At 52.0% G+C, this 17,720-nt stretch overlaps 6 protein-coding genes across 6 annotated transcripts; 2 read left to right on the forward strand and 4 right to left on the reverse strand.

Annotated features, from left to right (window-relative positions):
• Positions 1 to 1,835: 1,835 nt before the first annotated feature.
• Positions 1,836 to 3,218, reverse strand: VTN00DRAFT_5303 (uncharacterized protein; the record flags this gene model as incomplete). The annotated part of the gene is made up of 1 exon (XM_069431820.1): positions 1,836 to 3,218. The coding sequence occupies one exon, from the start codon at positions 3,216 to 3,218 to the stop codon at positions 1,836 to 1,838; it is 1,383 nt and encodes a 460-aa protein (XP_069287740.1).
• A 2,010-nt stretch (positions 3,219 to 5,228) lies between these two features.
• On the forward strand, positions 5,229 to 7,264 carry VTN00DRAFT_5304 (uncharacterized protein; the record flags this gene model as incomplete). The annotated part of the gene is made up of 4 exons (XM_069431821.1): positions 5,229 to 5,310; positions 5,977 to 6,154; positions 6,208 to 6,735; positions 6,793 to 7,264. 4 exons carry the CDS (start codon positions 5,229 to 5,231, stop codon positions 7,262 to 7,264), a joined length of 1,260 nt encoding a protein of 419 aa, XP_069287741.1.
• Positions 7,265 to 9,049: 1,785 nt separating this feature from the next.
• VTN00DRAFT_5305 (uncharacterized protein) lies at positions 9,050 to 10,021 on the forward strand (the record flags this gene model as incomplete). Its single annotated transcript, XM_069431822.1, has 1 exon — positions 9,050 to 10,021. The coding sequence occupies one exon, from the start codon at positions 9,050 to 9,052 to the stop codon at positions 10,019 to 10,021; it is 972 nt and encodes a 323-aa protein (XP_069287742.1).
• A 1,504-nt stretch (positions 10,022 to 11,525) lies between these two features.
• Positions 11,526 to 13,658, reverse strand: VTN00DRAFT_5306 (uncharacterized protein; the record flags this gene model as incomplete). The annotated part of the gene is made up of 2 exons (XM_069431823.1): positions 11,526 to 13,241; positions 13,299 to 13,658. 2 exons carry the CDS (start codon positions 13,656 to 13,658, stop codon positions 11,526 to 11,528), a joined length of 2,076 nt encoding a protein of 691 aa, XP_069287743.1.
• Positions 13,659 to 14,329: 671 nt separating this feature from the next.
• VTN00DRAFT_5307 (uncharacterized protein) lies at positions 14,330 to 14,593 on the reverse strand (the record flags this gene model as incomplete). Its single annotated transcript, XM_069431824.1, has 1 exon — positions 14,330 to 14,593. The coding sequence occupies one exon, from the start codon at positions 14,591 to 14,593 to the stop codon at positions 14,330 to 14,332; it is 264 nt and encodes an 87-aa protein (XP_069287744.1).
• A 92-nt stretch (positions 14,594 to 14,685) lies between these two features.
• On the reverse strand, positions 14,686 to 16,503 carry VTN00DRAFT_5308 (uncharacterized protein; the record flags this gene model as incomplete). The annotated part of the gene is made up of 4 exons (XM_069431825.1): positions 14,686 to 16,119; positions 16,183 to 16,269; positions 16,323 to 16,369; positions 16,425 to 16,503. 4 exons carry the CDS (start codon positions 16,501 to 16,503, stop codon positions 14,686 to 14,688), a joined length of 1,647 nt encoding a protein of 548 aa, XP_069287745.1.
• Between the last annotated feature and the right edge of the window lie 1,217 nt (positions 16,504 to 17,720).

A 17,720-nucleotide genomic window follows, 5' to 3' on the forward strand; every position in this document is an offset into this window, starting at 1 on the left:
TTGGGGGCGGGAGGGGGAGAAAGCTGACAGTGGCTAGCTTGGCATTCTATTCTTCTGTACAGTACGTCATATGATGTTAACAAAGCCACCCCCCTTACCCCCTTGTAGATTACTGTTGCGGTCTTGTGTATATTCATGATGCTACCAGCCCAGGGGTAAGGTAGGTAGGTAGGCAAGGTAAGTATTATGATAGGCGAGAGATATATCGCCAAGCGGAGTTCACTACAGTTTACGATATATGGCAAGGGATTAATATAAAAGCAGTGTTGTATTTTGTATATTGTAGGTAGGTTAAGTGAGTGCTTGGTAGGTGGTCTGCGCAGATGAAAGAAGATGGGGGAGGCGGGGGAAGGGGCTGTACTGGTTAACAAACGTACTGTACAGAACCTGCTCTTTGAAACAGTGTCTGCTTATCTCCTATTGAGCATCTAGGAAGAAACCAGTTATATGCCGTTTCTCTTCTTCTCTTTCACCATCCCGCATTCTGTGGGGTAATCAATCCAACCTACCTAAGGTAACTTTTCAGCCGCCTGGTACTTACTCCCTTCTTTCTTAGTGCTAACTTACACTACACTACACGAAACTATACCTAGCCAGAGGTACCCAAGATGGAGGCAAACGAATTGGAAGCTACTCAGCTGGCTGGCCGCACAGTTGGGTTGGGTTCTGTGTAACGTTGTAGGGGCCATCTGGGACATCCAATTCGTCCACCTAGAGCTTCGGCTCGATCGACTCGACTCGATGAATTCGGATCGGATCTCTTTGAGAATAGATGACTAAGTATATGAAACTTTCTTTGTATGTATTGTGTGTACTGTGTTTCTTTCACTTTCTCTGTTTGAATAAATGTCATCTTTCCGTATGCGGTGCTGTACTGTACTATCCAACCCAGTATGGTAGGTAGCCCAGAACACTGCCCGCGGACGTCCAGGGGGTTAGGAGTAGTAGTTAGGTCACCTGCAGGACATAGACAGGTGGATACCTAGCCTAGTCAAGTACAGCCAAGTTATGAACCTGATTGTTGGATTGGACGAAACCCGAATACGAAGATTCAACCCACCCCTCTCCATCCTCCCGTCCCCTGCCCCAGCATCGGAGTGGAGAAAGCATTCCAAGGAACATCAACATGGCAACATGTCATCCATCGGTCACGAGTTGTAGTGTGAACGTCTTTTCCGATCCGCTCTCGGGAGGCAAATCTTCACGAAACTTGTTGTTATCGTTGTAAAGCGGACTGCATAACACCAAATCTCCCCGCGCAAGACCATATCAGACTAGGATGGGCCGGTAGGCCAGATTAAAATGTCTAGGTGCTGAAAAGGAAAGCATAGCGAATCACATTGATGACGGGATAGGACATGACAGGACAGGACGATTATCGGAATGCAGCAGCGGGCCGGAGGATTTTATCTATCTATTATTTCGTTCACAACTGGATTTTATCGAAGCCACTGTTTTTCTCGTTGCTTGCAGAAAAGCGTTGGACTGTAGCTATCCGGTTTGATCACATCATGACCTTTCATTCATCATCGGTGGCTCTTAAGCTAGGCTCAGGTCCAATCCAATCGAAGCTATCTATCCTACCTGATCTATCCAGTCTAAAAAGGTAGACATACCCAAAATAGATACACCAGAACAATAGCAAACCGTTTGTACATACACAAAAGGATAAAAAATGCAATTTGGTGGTAGAAGCATATGCAAAAGGGTATCTTGACTATTGATCCGCTCTCCAAAATGTTGAACAACCAAAAGTATTTCAGTGGGCTAGCCAGACTCGATCTTTTCCAATCTAGTCTTACCCAAAAGCGTCGCAGACGGCGGAAAATATCAAGTCACGGCATCTCGATTACCGTCTCCTCAGCGCCGTCTTTCCACTGTGCCTGCATCCCACGTATCCGTCGTTCGCTCGCCAGGAACAGAAGGAGGTACACGTGCGCGGCGATTTCGCCCCAGGCGTAGACTTTGAGAGTCAGGGACTTCATTCTATTTGGATTTTCATTGCTGTGGTTGGCAGAAGAGGCTGTTGTCCTGGAAGACTCCGCCTCTTCTAGGATGCACCAAACACCCCAGCCTGCGCGGCCTTCTTTCGCGATGAAGTCGCTGAGGAAGGACCAGAAACGTGTAAAGAATGGAAGTGTCCAATTGTTTCGAGCATCAGCCTGGTTCTGTTGACATTTGGATGCAGAAGCCCCTCTCTGCATTCTGCGCATTCCTCTTCCGCGTTCTGCATCTTCATCCCTATCCGTCTCCGACACGAGGACATTGATCAACAGGAGCCAGAATCCCCTCTCCAGCGGATGAAGATCTCTGGTCTGCCGTACTGGCCGGTAGGTTCGTGACAGCTTTAACCGCTCAGCAAGCATGTGCAAAGTGGGAGTGATGTGGCTTTTGAACTTCTCCGTTGAGACAGGAGGTGGAGGGGGATGGATCTCCAGGGGAAGGGAGGAGAGTGATATCGAACGGGACTGCGCTGGCTCGCTTGGGCGCGTGGAAGATGAAGCTGTCGATCCTGTAGGTTTAAAGACGCGAGTCGAAGAGCGCTCCTTAGGCGTGTCGACCTCTTTTTCACCAGCTGGCCGTTCCTCTGGGTCTGGCACAGAGGAAGGAACGCACTCGTTGGCTTCAGAATTTCCTTTTGGAGAGGACGAAGGGTTCAGACGACGCCGCTTGGTTGGAGATGGGGCTTCCTCGGGGTAAAATGATCTGACAACCTGCACATTTTCCAACGGTTCTTTCTCCAAGTACCGTAGACTGTCTGCTTTTGGAACTGGTGCTTCCAGTTGAGAGTCCGGGATGACGCTCAGCGGTGTGGCTAAGGAGTCGGACTGGCTCCGCCGGTGCGTAGACACAGACGGCACAGGGTCTTTGGGACCGAGTTCACTGTCGGATAGAGCACTGCGCGCCCTGGTATAGGGGCCGGGTTGGGGAGAGACTTCGCGCAGCTCAGATAAACGCGGATGAGGTTCCCGATGTAAAGCACTGCTCTCTCTGTCCGGTGTTACGGCCCCAGCGGTCGCATCTGCAGCCACGCGATCGGAGGCAGTCGATGCCTCTCCAGACGCCGATTCCACGTCAATGACATCCTGGAAGCCGAATACATTCTGTCGCGATACGGGTTCGAAGCCCAGAATGGCCTCGACCTGGGCGCGGTATCTGGCGTCATCCCTGGCCCCGCTGGGAGCGGAGACGTGGACGAGGATCTCGGTATGTCTCATGAGGCGGGCCAGCGTCTGTCGCAGCCTTCATGGTGACTGCAGACGCTGTCGACAGAGCGAGGCCATCTGCGTAGACGCGATCTGGCGTGCTGTCGAAAAAAAGTTGAGGCTCGCGACCGCGCCCGTGCAGCTTTCCATGGGTCGAGCGACGGACGGCCCAGCCCGCTTCCTCTGCGCCCCAGTTCAACTCTCCGGATTCATCTCCAGCGGTTCTGCTGCGGTCATTCTCGTTGTCCTTCTCTGCAGTCCATGTTGCATTGGATTTCGCCTCCAGGTTGGGCCGTCCAGCTGGACTGGATCTTTAATAAAACATCTGACACTGCGTTCCGCAGCGACTGATCATCCAGGCCAGGGTACCAAAACAGCACCGAAGCCAGCCCCCTGGACTCAGATCCATCGATGCAGATGGGACGGTGGACTCTACCCACTATGGCCTGGTCGGCATGTTATTCGCCCCCTCCATGCCGGGCGGATCCTCAACGCTGCATCTCCGAATCTCAGGGCTCCTCCGGCGATATCCCACTGGGCGTGGTGATTCGCCCGTCATCCATGAGGCAAGATCTACAGCTCTACACTTGCAAGAGCTATTTATTCTTTGATTGAGCTCACTGGAACTAGGCAAAGCTTACTCGTGGCATTAAGGCCCGTTAGGGAGATAGCCAGGAACGCCCCAGCCCGCGTTTCCGGTCCTCGAGCTCTTCTGGGCTGGCGCAATGCAAAGATTTTGCTCCGTGATCCATCGCGTGGTGCGGGCCTCGGTTTCTGGAAGGCAACATGAGTATCCTGTAGATCGTGGCTTGGGACTTGGGCACGTTCGGCGCGCGCGCTCCCTATCAAAGGCCGCCGTCTCTCACGGGGAGCTCACACATGCAGATATCTGGCGGTCGCAGTGCATATTCGTCCTCCGTACCCTACCGGCATCTGCGCGCAAGAGCAGCTCCTTTCCAGCCCTCCAGTTAGTCTTCGGCATCGTCAGAGAAACGGTTGGTCATTGCGGTCGGCAACTAACCTTTGCTAGTGGTTTGTTGGTCTCGCCTCCCCGTTAGTCAACGGCGCCGTCCCCTAGCTACAAAGTCTACTTTGTAGACAGGTCACAGGTTGCGGTCGATAATGAAGAAATAATGTGCAGCATTGGACACACAGAACGGCAGAGTGGTCGTTCACCGTCCCGAGCCTAACCTACGGGGAGGGTAGCAGCCCTTGGGTTGCCTCAATTCGCGAAGGGGGTCTTTGATCCGCTGCTCTCCGCAACGCATGCCGAGCCTTTCTCTCGGGTTTGATCTTCCATAACTGGGCCTGGGGTCGCACAGACTGGAACCCTCACGCAGCCGGCCCTATCTCAAGTCTCCATCGCGGGAGACAGCCTAGGGCTGGGCGCAAGATCACCCAGGAATTTAAGAGTAAAAACGGCCGCTTGGAACGCGCGGCGTAATTAGCCCACGGGATCCAGCCTGTACCTGCGAAGAAAGTTATTAATATCGCGGCCTGTTGAAACTAACAGGGCAAACTAGTCGCTGATTTCTACCAGAATCGGAGATGATGTAAGGCGCTTAGAAGCTGCGCCCGCTTAAACCTCCTGTCGCTATCCTCGCGACCTGAAAACCCGAGCCTCGAGCGTCTGGCGCCTTGACCTCGAATCGCGATCCTGCTCAACTTGCTACCCCATACGATCTCTCTCTCTCCCTCACCACCTACCGAGCGAACAGAACATCTGTCCTGCACAACCACCCGCCCAGCCTCCCTTCGCCTCCGGTTTCGCCTCGACCGCGGCCAATGCGATCGGCTCGCGCACGAGCTCCTGAAACGTTACTCAAGGTGAGAGAAAGCCCGGGGGGGACTGGCCTCTGTCCATGTAACCGACGCGATGGCTGACAGGACCCCTAGATCTCCTCGAATTATCTCGACTCCCGAAATCCCAAATATCGCGCACTCTCGTCGTCGTCGTCGTCGTCGCCGCTGTCTTAACCACATCGATCTTGCCGACAGATTCATACCAACAATTGTGAGGAGATGGCGACCATTGGCACAGGGGACACTCATTTACAACCGGGGGGACCGACGGGACAGAATTTGCCATATGGCGGGTTGTACAGTAAGTCAGCGCCGTCGGAGTGGCCGACTCCGGGATGTGATATTATCCCTCTCCTGCCTGATTTAATTTCCCATTCTCTTCACTCGCCACCTGCGATGTTCATCGTGTACACCGATTACTCGAGCAAATTCCTGGGAGTTGTGCACTTTGTGCGTCTTCTGAGCCGCGTTTGTCCTGGTCGGGATTGGAAAACAGCCTTTGCGTCGACCGTGTCTCGCACGGTCACCAAGGCGCCCTTGCCGATCCTTTGATCGATAGTGTGTATACCTGAGACCAGATGTTGTGCACGGTGCAGAGAGTCTCTGCCTCAGGTTAGAGACATTGGCTGCCGTTTAATGGACAGTCCATACATGTCATGTGCTTGCTCGACAGCCCAAACCCCCATTTCCCCCCCACACACATGTAGATGGAAGATTTTCATCTTTGCATTCAGATCCCATCCACCTCGCAACACTATTGCCTCTCTTACAGTCCTCATTTATTTTCAGTTTTGTTTGACAGTGGGCTGACCCTTTGTGCAACTGCTTCCCTCCATGAACGACCACACGGATTCGTCGACTACGCTTCGATCCACTTCACGGCTCAAGAGCCGTGTTTCTGGACGGATGCAGAGTCCATCGTCTCCGCTTGGTCGGACGGAGGGAAGATTGGTGCATGATACTACAGGCCAATCGTCCCACGAACTCCATAAAACCCCATCGATTATGAACATATCATTTCTCAAAGCGTTTGGAGCGCAGAGAAAGCTTACAAGAGATGGCCAACCCGCAAAGCGCAGAGGTCCGAAGCCGGACAGCAAACCAGCTCAGACAAGACGGCAGGAGTTGAACCGTCAAGCTCAAAGGTAGTCCTCTTCATGTCTGCTTCCTCGCGGATTACTGACTACGACTGTTACAGAACCCACCGTGAGCGTAAAGAGCAATACATCAGAGCACTGGAGTCGGAGATTTCGAGATTAAGAGAAGCCTACAGTCAGGACATCATAGCTTCGCAGACAATGGTGCAACAACATCGAGAGGCGCTGCAATCGTTGAGAGAAGAGAACGATATCATGAAAGAGATATTGAGATCACACGGCATCTCGTTTGAAGCGGAACTCGAACGCCGTAAAGTAGAGTTGCACTCCGCAGATCCGAGCAGTTCCTTTGCGGGTAGCAGCAGCGGCTCTGCCATCCTTCAGAATTCTAATCCCAATGTACTGTCTACACCGGCCACGACTGTTTCCTCCGGCATGAGTCCCGGTGCAAGCAATGGAGGAGATTATATGGACATATCACACGGGAGCGGGCGGGCGTACCATCACAGTCGATGTGAGCAGCCCGGACTCATGGAACATTCCGGTCGATTCAACGGCGCATCGGTACCAACAGAAGTACCAGGAATATTTGAAAAAGACCCGCAACTCGGGATCGACTTTATCCTCACGTATGTGGCTTCGTTCTGCTACTGGACAAAGTGAATTTCTGCTGACAAAGTGAAAAGACTCGAAGCACCCTGTCGCGATCACACTGAATATCTCTGTAGAAAGTCCTCAAACGCCAGCGACGAGGACGAAGACGCACCTTTCTCTGGCCACGCCCTGATGGCCTCTTGCCCGCCGCCTTCCCACATTGACAACAAGCCCGAGGGGCAGATATACCCGCACCAAACATACAACCTACCTCCCGCTAACCTAGCAACCTTGCTGAACCTCAGCCGCCAGCTAGTCACAGAGGGCCAGATTACGCCAATCATGGCGCTGCAGAGCCTGAAGGACCACGAGATGTACCACACCCTGACACGGGACGACATCAAGATCATCATGGAGACACTGCACACGAAGATCCGATGCTACGGCTTCGGGGCCGTGATCGAGGATTTTGAGCTGATGGACTGTCTCAGCAGCGTGCTGGGATCGAAGATCGATTCTGCCTTTGCCCATGGCCAATGCAGGGACGAGATGATGTATTCTTAGAGAAGGGAAGGGAAAGGGGGGCGGAGTTGGACTGACATTCTTTTTTTCTTTTCCTTTTGTCATCTTTTTTTTTTCATACCGAATACCGAGCACACTACGGTTCTCTTGCTCTATCTACTCTGGGCTGTTTTTTGTGCTCTTACGTCCGGACGATGGCCTTTTCTTTCTATCGCCATCTCTTCTTTTTCTTTTCTTATTTCTTTTTTTCTATATATATCCAGGATACCTGAACCCTCTATCTAGCAACACCACTGGCTCCAGGTTCTGCTTTGTTTTCTCTCTCTTTTATGAAACAGACACAACTGGTCGACTGCATGCGCGGGTATTCTCTTTCAATTATTATTCCGGTTGCAACACAACTCTCCGAGAGGTCGAAGTAGGTTTCGGTTTTTTGATTTTTACTTGTTGTCTTTGTCTGTCACGAGATGATGATGCTCTTTTTTTTGATTTTACTTCATCCCGATCGATCGATGATCAATATTTTTTTTCTCCTTTTTTCTATATTTGAATCGGGTATTAAATAAATATGTCGAATACGAATGAAATGGGTGCTGGTTTCAGTTCAGTCATCTGAGGTACCGCGACACGTCTAGTTAATTCGTTCGTTGATACTTACATCGCATGGGAGAGAGAGAGAGAGAAACCTCCAGCGCAGTAGTGTACTTCGGGTGCACACAACCCGCAATTCTAATACAATGTTCTTCCCCCCCCTTCCCTTTCTCTCTCTTTTCCGTCCTGGCTATTCTTTTTCAAACCAAGTACCAAAAAGGCAAAAGCTTCAAATTGGCTGTGTCACGTGTAGTGCCACAAGCAAAGGAGGACAGGAAGCTACCTAATGATTAATCAAACTAACCTTTCCCCACTTGAGCCTGGTACCTGCTGGCGTCTGTTGATGGCCCGAATTGGATTGGAGAGAAAAAAAAGCGACAAATGATGAATCATGATAACGGCCCGCATTCAAGATTTAGAGATACTAAGCACTAAGACTAACATAAACCCAGTGATGGGCTTACTAAGGCATCTATTTAGATATCTGCAGAATAAAACCCTGACACAGAAGGATAATAAGCATAACCTCATGTGATATAAAATAAGGTGTTGTCTAAGTGCTATGTACCCTACAGGGAGAGAGGGTGTGTTCCAATGGATTATAGTAAGGTATCCAGGCGAGAAACAAATTGGTAACGTTGCCTTTTTTGTTTTGAGACCACCATGCTAGGTACTTACTGACCTAACATCAGTTCTTCAAAACTCTCATTTTATATATCTTATACCCTTCACTCTGAACTTATTATTAATTCCCTGTCACTTGGAAAAGAAAAAGGAGCGAGAGTCTGCTACCAGCTGTACACCAGAATATATACCCCCATCCCCATACACCAAAGACAAGATAAAACATGCGAATAGAATACGACGACCTCGCCTGGGAACGAAGCGACAACACCTTCGAATCCTTCAAAAAGAACGCCATCACCCCGGAGGTCCTCCTCGCAGTCACCAGGCAAATCACCACCGCCGACCCGGTTCCGGTTCCGGTTCTCTCCCCGTTGAGTGTGCCGGCATCGCAGGCCTGGGCGCGTTCAAGCTCTGCTACCGCATGACCTTTGAAGACGGCTTCTCGTCCCTCTTACGATTTCCATGTCCTGGCTGGGTGATGGTCCCCGAGGAAAGTCCGGAATGAGGTCGCTATCATGAGGTTTTTCAGGCGGAATCGAGGATTCCTGTCCCGGAGGTAATTGCCCATGGAATGGGAGGTGAAGAAAGCCCTGGAGTCCTTGGATTCTTATGGAATATGTTGAGCATGTGTCCAATCTGGGCACAGAGTTGAGAGCGCCTGGATACGAGAGGGGTGATCGTCCTTTTCTTGATCCGCATATGGAGGATGGAAAGCTCCGGTTTTTCTACGGCCAGGTGGCGGATATCTGCTGGAACTGTCCAAGCCGTCGTTTGATAGGATTGGTTGCTGGTGATTGTTCTTCTTCAACTTCTTCAACTTTCCGCTCTACCATCATCATCAAAGACCGACCATTAACCCTGAACATGAGCGAGCTCGTCCAAATGGGCAACTTCCCACGAAGCAAACTCCCATCCTCCACATTCGACACCGCGTCATCATATTATCAGATGTTCGCTGAGACTAAGCTCGTGCATCTGTCAACACAGCGGAATGATGCTGTCGAATCCGAAGAGGACTGCTGCCGCAAATACGTAGCTAGACAGCTCTTCCGCAGATTGGCATCTACGTCACGTCTCAGTAATAGCAACAGCAATAATAGTAACACACCTGATACTGATACTGGTCCTCCCTTCAAGCTCTTCTGCGACGATCTCCGCCCCACCAACATCCTGCTCGACGAGAACATAAGAATCGTCGCCGTCATCTACTGGGAGTACTCCTATGTCGCACCGGCAGAGTTCACCTACAGTCCGCCCTGGTGGCTGCTGCTGGAGATGCCCGAGGAGTGGCCGCGGGGGATCTCGGACTGGATCGCCACCTATCAGCCGCGTCTTGAGACGTTTCTGGAAGTGCTCAGGGCCCGCGAGGACGCTGCCATCCAGGACGGGACGTTGACGGAGGCGCAGCGCCTCTCCGGACGGATGCAGGAGAGCTGGGAGACTGGAGACTTCTGGATCAGTTATGGTGCGCGGAAGAGCTGGGCCTTTGATACCTTCCGGCCCCTTGTTGATAGGACATTTTTCGTGGGAGCGCGGGTCTCGAGGAGCGGGTTGGATTGCTCTGTGGTGAGGAGAGGATGACACTGCTCAGTGACGAAGAGAGAGAGGAAATGAAAGATTTCATCCGGAGAAAGTTGGAGGATAGGAAGCACCGGACGTTGGACGACTGGGATGGGGATGGTGTAGAATAACGGCAGCACAGTCTGCTTTCCGGTACTCACAGGTCATCAACACAACCTGGGGTGTTTCTTGATTAAGCATCAAGGACTGCCTTCACCTCACTGCCCTCTTTCCTTGTTTACAACCTCTCTTCACTCATCCTCCGCACACCTCACATCTCTCGGTCCGTAGGACCACAGAACAAACCACCGAAAACCATGGGTGACCCGAGCCCGGACAATCCTTCGATGAGAAGATAATAGTGAGGTAAGTTACTCTGGTCTGATTCTGTCACACCTTTGTTGCCTAGGCTGACTTGAATACACTACAGAACCATAGCTTCCGTTACCGTATACCCTCTGTCCAAGCAATTTACCTTGCCGCTTTTCTTATATTCTGTTCTCAGCTGGCTTTGTCTAGAACCTATGACCTATCACAGTGTCTGGGCACCCTCCAATAGCTTCAAAATCACATTGGTTGAGAACAGCAATCTGCCAAGACAGCAGGTAGCAGGGGAGGGGGTGACGAAAGATATGGTCCACTACTATAAAAGACCTGGCATGGTCTCCTTGCCCGTCGCTTCATCTCACCCGCAAAATGCGAACGACGAAGACATTAGAACGATGTCCACGAAGACTCTTTAAGACAACAACAGACCTCGGCCAATAAAGAAAAAAAAAGGTGTCTTGGAAACGATCTAAGAATGGAAATCCTTGAAGAACTGCCGGCTCTTAGACGCCTAGTACAATTGGGAGAATCTTTTTCGAGTGCAGAGGAGGATATGATCTCACTTCGAGCCACCACTCTGGACGAGTGGACTTCACAGAAGAAGAATGACAATAACATCGAGCACAACCGAAACCGCCGAAATCTCACCGCACATGGGGGAAGGGTCCGTGCGGACATTGCCACGATCAAGATCCACTCATCTCAAACTGCTCGAGTCACAAAGTGGAAAGATGCATTCCTCAACATTACGGCGTTCCTTTCCATCGCCTAGAGAACATGATCGGACGACAGCTTCACATGATCTTCGATAGACGAGCAAGTGCGTGCTGCATGGACGTCTGGAAAACACTGCAGAACAAGGATAGACGTCGTCGAATCATAAGCAATGCCAATGATATCATCAAAGCTTGGTTTGAGCGTGCCGATGATTTATTCAAGGAAGGCTCAAAGAGTCCGATGTTATATAATCAAGTCGGGAAGGATTGGGTCGAAGGTTACTTTTCAGCTAATAGTAATGCTTAGCATAATCAAGTGATCAAGAAATCCCAATGTTATATAACACCCAGCCGGTTACATAGTAAGCAAGTACCTAGGTATATAAAAGAGCAAACAACAAGATGGATATCCGGATATCATTCCACAAACAAGATCAACCGTCATGGACATCCAGATTGAGATTGCAGACTGTCCAGGTAGGTCACCACGTCCATACCAAGTAGATATACCACACTCCAACAACCCCCGCAACATACTTCACCGACCGGACGAAGTTATCCATGACAGGACGGATCGTCCCCTGGAAGCCGTCTTGTCGCCGTCTAAATGGTTGTCCGACGACTTTACCCTTCCATCTCCCACCATCGTCGTCGTCTGCGGCGTCGACGATATAGGCATGCCTTGCCGGACGGAATGTATCATGTCGTTGCGGGGATAGTTGTCGGGAGGAGAGATTCGCCGACGAGCCTCTACTGGCGAGGCGTGCTTCTGAAGCACCCGGGGAGGAGTGTGTGGAGGAGGATGTACTGGAGGATGCTGATTTCGAAGAGGCGTGGTGAGATTGGGGGTAGTGATGACGAGGTTCGGATAGAGGGAGGGTCGGTTCCGTCTCCGGAGGGTGGAAGGTACGAGCGATAGATCGGACGAGGAGGACGACGATGGTGAAGACGAAGAGGTATGCGTATTGGATGAAGACGGAGAGCTGGTCTGGGAGGAGGCAGAGGCGGTTCTGTAGGGTAGGTGATGACCGGGTCCCAATCGGTTTTCCCGTATCAATGTCAATAGGGTTCCAGAGACTCGTCAGCAGGAAGCCGGGCCGCCGGACACCCATGGCCCACGAGAGACTTTTCACGGTAATCTCTTTCGGGGAGCCACTGAACTCACGATGGGCGATCTCGCAGTAGTCGTGGTCGTCGCCGGAGTAGATGTGGGCGATCTCCGGACCAACTTTGGTGATCAAGTCATTGGAGATGGTCTGGGTGAGGACATTCTGATACTGATAACCCCCTTGGATCTTGAGAGCGTTCTGCTCATCCTCTTCTGGATACGGATCTGAGGAGGACGGAGGATAGCGCTCACGCAGCGGTCCGCAGGGAGTCGCCGGTTTTCGGTACAGGGGTACATGGGTCAGAAGAATGGTAGGAAACCCTGGAGCTTCGCTCTGATCCTTCTGATAGATGGTATTCTCGGACAGGTCATAAACGCCGGGACGAAAGATGGTCCCTTCGCTCTGGTTCCTCAACGCACGCAACTCCTCCCTCTCCGCGCGAGCCTTCTTATCCTTCACGCCGTTCAAAAAGTTCTCCGAATCCATCCAGATCCTGGCGTTCGGGCGATCCTCTCCATCCCCAGACCCCATCCCCGAGCTCCCTGTGTCGGGATCAGGCTGATCCATCGCACTCAAGGAGACGGTGTCGACAGAGACAAAAGTGTGGTTTCCAACAACGTCAACGCGATTTCCACTCCCGAAATATGCCCTGTATCGATTATGAACAGGCTCCTGGATGCCATTGCCAAACCCCAAATCATGGTTTCCCGGAAGACTGGCAACGAGCTTCCGGCCTCGCGGGTTCACCGCACTGTGAGATCCCCCATCATTCCAATGCCCAAAGAATATCTTTCCAAATCTGTTGTACTCCTTCTGCCAGAACTTGTCGCCATAGCGTTTGTAGCGCTTCTCGGGACTGGAGCTCTTGACCGTCGCCCATTCTCTGCCACCGTCGAAGAGGTCACCCAGGAAGAAGAGCGAGTCCGGCTTGAGCGTCGTTTGTATCAATGAATATGCCCGTCTCAAGTACTGATCTGTATACATAACGGTGAGGGTGGATAGCGGCCATGGCCGGCCAGGATATGTGTGGGGATCGACCAACTGAGGGTCTGCGACGAAAGCCACATGATGCGGTGCTGCATTTTGAGGCTGGAAATAGAATCAGCAACAATGCCGTTGGCAAAGGTGAGCGTCAAGATTACTCACCCATCTCTCCCACCCATCCCACACACAGTTCTGCACACTATCTCGAAACACCGTCCTCTCCCCCCACCACAACATAAACAGCCACAACAATATGAGCGCATTCGCGATACTAAAAAGGCGCTTCACAGCCCGCCAGGCTTCCTGCTTATATCCTCCCCTCTGTCTCGTCCTCCTCTGTGCGGCAGAGACGGATGAAGCAGCACGAGTCCACAGCTCCGCAATCCACAGCTGCACCCGCGGAGGGAGCGAATCCCGCAACCGCACCAGCAGACTCGGGGGCTCGACGGAGTGGTTTCGAAGCGAGGAAGAACGAGGAGGAAAGGCACCGCTGCCGCTGCCGCGGGTATATGCGTAACTCATCGTCGTCGCTGTTGCTCAAGGGTCGGACAACACCGCGGATACACAGTTCCACGCCGCATGGTCCAGCGTGTGAGTGTGGAGCTATCGGGGGAATGGCCGCAGGGACATGCTCGGGAGTTGTATGTGTAGGAAAGGCTTAGTCTCGATAAAAGGATATATACCTAGGACGATGACAATGGCCACGAAGAACAGCACAAGCATGCGACAGCGCCGCGTGTACGCAGCAACGGGGCAGGGGGCTTGATCCAAATGGACCTTTGAAACTTCATGATCGCCGCGCAGTCTGGCCGGTGCTGGAGACAGGGCCAATGAGATTGGAAGGCGGTCAGTCACGTGCCGTGGAGTTTCGCAGATCTTCACTGCGTATAGACGTCAAGGGAGCCTCAATAGTAAGAAGAAATGGTGAAGCGCATGCTACATCACAGCAGTAGACCAAATAATCTCGATTGTGGCAGCTATGCGCAATGGAGAAGGGAAGAAAACGTGCTTTGCGCATTGTAATCTGTCCAGATCTTCACCCTACACGGCCGCGTCGGCGGTGGATCAAGAGACCCACTAGATATAGTCGGTATTACTACGCATAGAACATTGCTCATCCATCACTCCGGGGTAGACGAGATTGGCAGTTGACAGACGCAAAGCTAAACGATACCATTGGCCGTGTTTGATTCCTAACCATAGTAAAACAGATGCGTCAGGGCTCGACGCTGAAGAATTAATAGGTGTACTACGTAACATCTATGTACGTTGAAAAGAAAGAGGAAGACAAGATGTGGCAAAGCGCGCAGTTGAAACCTGCCAACTGGCGGCACAAAAGGTTCGCAATCCTTCCAACTCCTCTGACTGTCGCCAGCCACTCCAGAACCACCCCACGGAGGAGCCCCTGTTCTAAATGCAACGTCATGACAACCAACTAGGACGGCAGACCGTAACATTCTCGGGTCGGACAAAAGACACTAACCTGGGTATGATAAAGATAAACCGGCAACGAAAAAGACTGGCTGCGATTGAAATCACATCACTTTTATTATTTGGGACAGCATTGTCCGCCCCGCTCGCATTCCTCCCCACATTCGAGGAGGCATGCGCTGTCGCTTCGGACACTTTCTGCGCGGCTAGGCGCCTTGTTGGGCGAAGTTTGACCCTGGCTTTCAGGGCGCGATGGCGACTCTTCCAAGTCACTGCCCGGAATGAACTCAGGCTGGATGGTGGATGAGTGGATACCGTAAGCATGCAGGCACTTCCTGACCTGTCTGGCAAGACGCATATAGCTCTCTGATCCCTCGCCCTTGATCTCACAATCGACCTGGATGTGCAGAGACGCAACGAGTTTGGTATCACTCAGCTGCCAAACGTGCAGGTGGTGGGAGCTGACCACACCAGGAAGCCTCTCAATATCTTCCTTGATGTGGTCGATACTCATTCCGGCCGGCACGGCCTGAAGTAGGATTCGGGATGCGGCCTTGCAAAGAGGGATTGCGGAGCAAAGGATGATGACAGTGATAATGAGCGAAATGCCAGGGTCAACATAGTACCTCCACGACCAGTTGGTGAGCCAGATGACGAGAGCAGAGATAATGACACCGATGTTACCGAGTGCGTCTCCCATGACGTGCAGAAAAACACCCCTCATGTTGAGGTCCCCGTGTGTATGACCGCTCGGCTTGTCGCCCTGCTGTCGCGGCTGCGCGTGGTTATGGGTGCTATGCAGATCATCATCAGACGGTTCACGCTGTTTCCGGCTGGTCGTCTCGTCTTCATCGGTGTAGTTTGCAACTCGATCCTTATGGCGAAGAAGCTTGGAACGCTCGGACGGGTGCTCCGTCTCATCCTGACTCTCAGTCTCCGACTCTGAGTGTGGCTCTTCAAAGCGACTGGCGGCAATGATTTCCTGCCTCATGGTCGCAGGGTGTGAGGGGATACTGTCGATACCGCCAAATATTCGGGAGGAGCCGCTGATTCGGCGGCTGTCACGGCGGTGTTTGCCTTGTGAATGGCGCTTCCGGGAGAACGGGGACCCTCCTGACTCGGCTACTGTGGAGCTCGTTTCATCGCTCTTCGTGAATGTACGAGACCGCGTCTCGTCACCTTCAGGGCGACCGAGCCCGACATGGTTTTCTGGCATGGTACTTGCCACAGTTCCACCCCTACGATCAGTCATTGCGTCCGTTTCCTGGCCCGGCTGTCCATAACCCTGTTCCATCGAGTCCAGTTGATCTTGCTTCGCGCCATGGGAATGACCCTGAGCAGACGGACCCTCCCCGTGCGAATGCTCGTGAAACAGGACCAAACCAAGGATATTGGACAGAAGGCCGAAGCATCCAACTATGCAGACGAGCTTGGGACTCTGCACCTCTTGCGGCTCCACGAACCGTTGGATGGCCTCCAGGAAAATCGACACGCACAAGGCGACGAGGAACACACCGTTAACCAGCGCACCAAGCGTCTCAGCACGTTGCCACTATCCGCACGGTTCGGGTCAGAATATATGTCCACGGGGAAGACAAGGCAAAGCGGGACTCACGCCGTAGGTGTACATCTTCGAGGTGGTCTGCTGGTTCGCGACCTTGACAGCCCATAATCCGACACAGAGAGATAGAACATCGTTTAACTGAGTTATGTCAGACGGGGCCCACTGAAAATCTTTGATCGATAGTAACGTACCATATGAAATGAATCTGCAACGAGAGCAAGCGAATGGACGGCATAGCCTGTAATCCCGTATCAGATAAAGAGCCTCTTTGCCATGGAAATTCTCCCACCTACCGACAATCAACTCAAGCAAGAAAAAGGCAGTATCAACGATGAGCAGGATGAGTATCCTCTTGGACTTGGAGAGCCCCATCGCTGCGGCCCTGCGGCGCGCCCGTGGCGCGAAACCTCCGCGAAATCAACGCAAAGCCGGTCTTATCAAAAAAAGTCCGTCGCCGCGACAAAGTCGATCAGCGGCCTGACGGAGATGAAGATGAAGCAAAGACGGTTGCAGGAAGGAAAGAAAAAAAAGGTAGAATGCGGGAGGTTCAAAGTTTGAACATGGGAAAAAAAGAAAGGCGGAGGGGGAAGAAGCGAGGATGGCTCAGCGGCGTTCCTTCTGATAATGAAGGTCCGGCCGTTGACGCACATGTGGAGCGGTTTCGGCGCCAGGCTCCGGCCTCCCGGGGTGGCGGTCACGCCACAGCCAAAGTTACATCGTCGTTACTCCTAGTTTTAGCCCTGTTCTTTCAGCAAATATGTTGCTTTTTTTGTAGTCTGTACAGCCTGCTGAACACACAGGGCGCGTCCGCAGAGTCTCGGACATTCCTCACGTCAACCTCACCGATCCCCTCCTTCAAGAATGCTACTTCGCGCAGAAAGACTGGAGTATGTACTTGGCCAAAAAATGAGCCTGGAACCCAGACTCTGTTAGAGAATGCGCAAGAACTCCACCACATAGCGTGCATCTCTTTCAGCTGGCTGCTGCTGCATCGTCCCGAGTTTTCAAAGCCCGCAGCCGAGAACGCGCGACGCGGTTATTGGTCCCGATCGGCTGTGGCATTTCCGATCTTTTTCGCGCGTTCGGGCGGAGAACTAGACCGCGCCCATCAGGTGGATATCTGCAGTCTGGACTCTGCAGGTTTTAGTATGCAGCATGCTGTGGAGATGCGCGCTGCACAACCTCACTATATTGACTGCCTGGTCCAGGGGGGAAAAGTCTTCATCGAGCTGGATATCCCATCTTTAAACCCTGGATAATTTTTTATTAGTCAAAGAATTCTGCCTCTGCTCATTCAAGGGATTCACACATGTCTCGTCTTAAATTTTGAAGAGCAAGGGGCCCGAAAATGTGAGCCGTTTTCTAACTCTCAGACAACTAACAGCATATGTACATGTACAAGGAACATCCCTGGGATCTGTGCACGGAGCGCGGGTATCTACTGAATACATACCTGTTAGGTAGTCAGTCGCATGATGGGACGGTGCTTGCTGGGTGGATATCGGTCTGATGATCATTATCTGACTGAAAAACCCACTTCCACTATCGATTTTACTTCTGCAACATTGCATACATCTCCCTGTAAAGTT

Source organism: Thermoascus crustaceus, assembly GCF_041956765.1.
Source record: "Thermoascus crustaceus strain CBS 181.67 unplaced genomic scaffold VTN00scaffold_3, whole genome shotgun sequence".
Classification (NCBI taxonomy): Eukaryota; Fungi; Ascomycota; class Eurotiomycetes; order Eurotiales; family Thermoascaceae; genus Thermoascus; species Thermoascus crustaceus.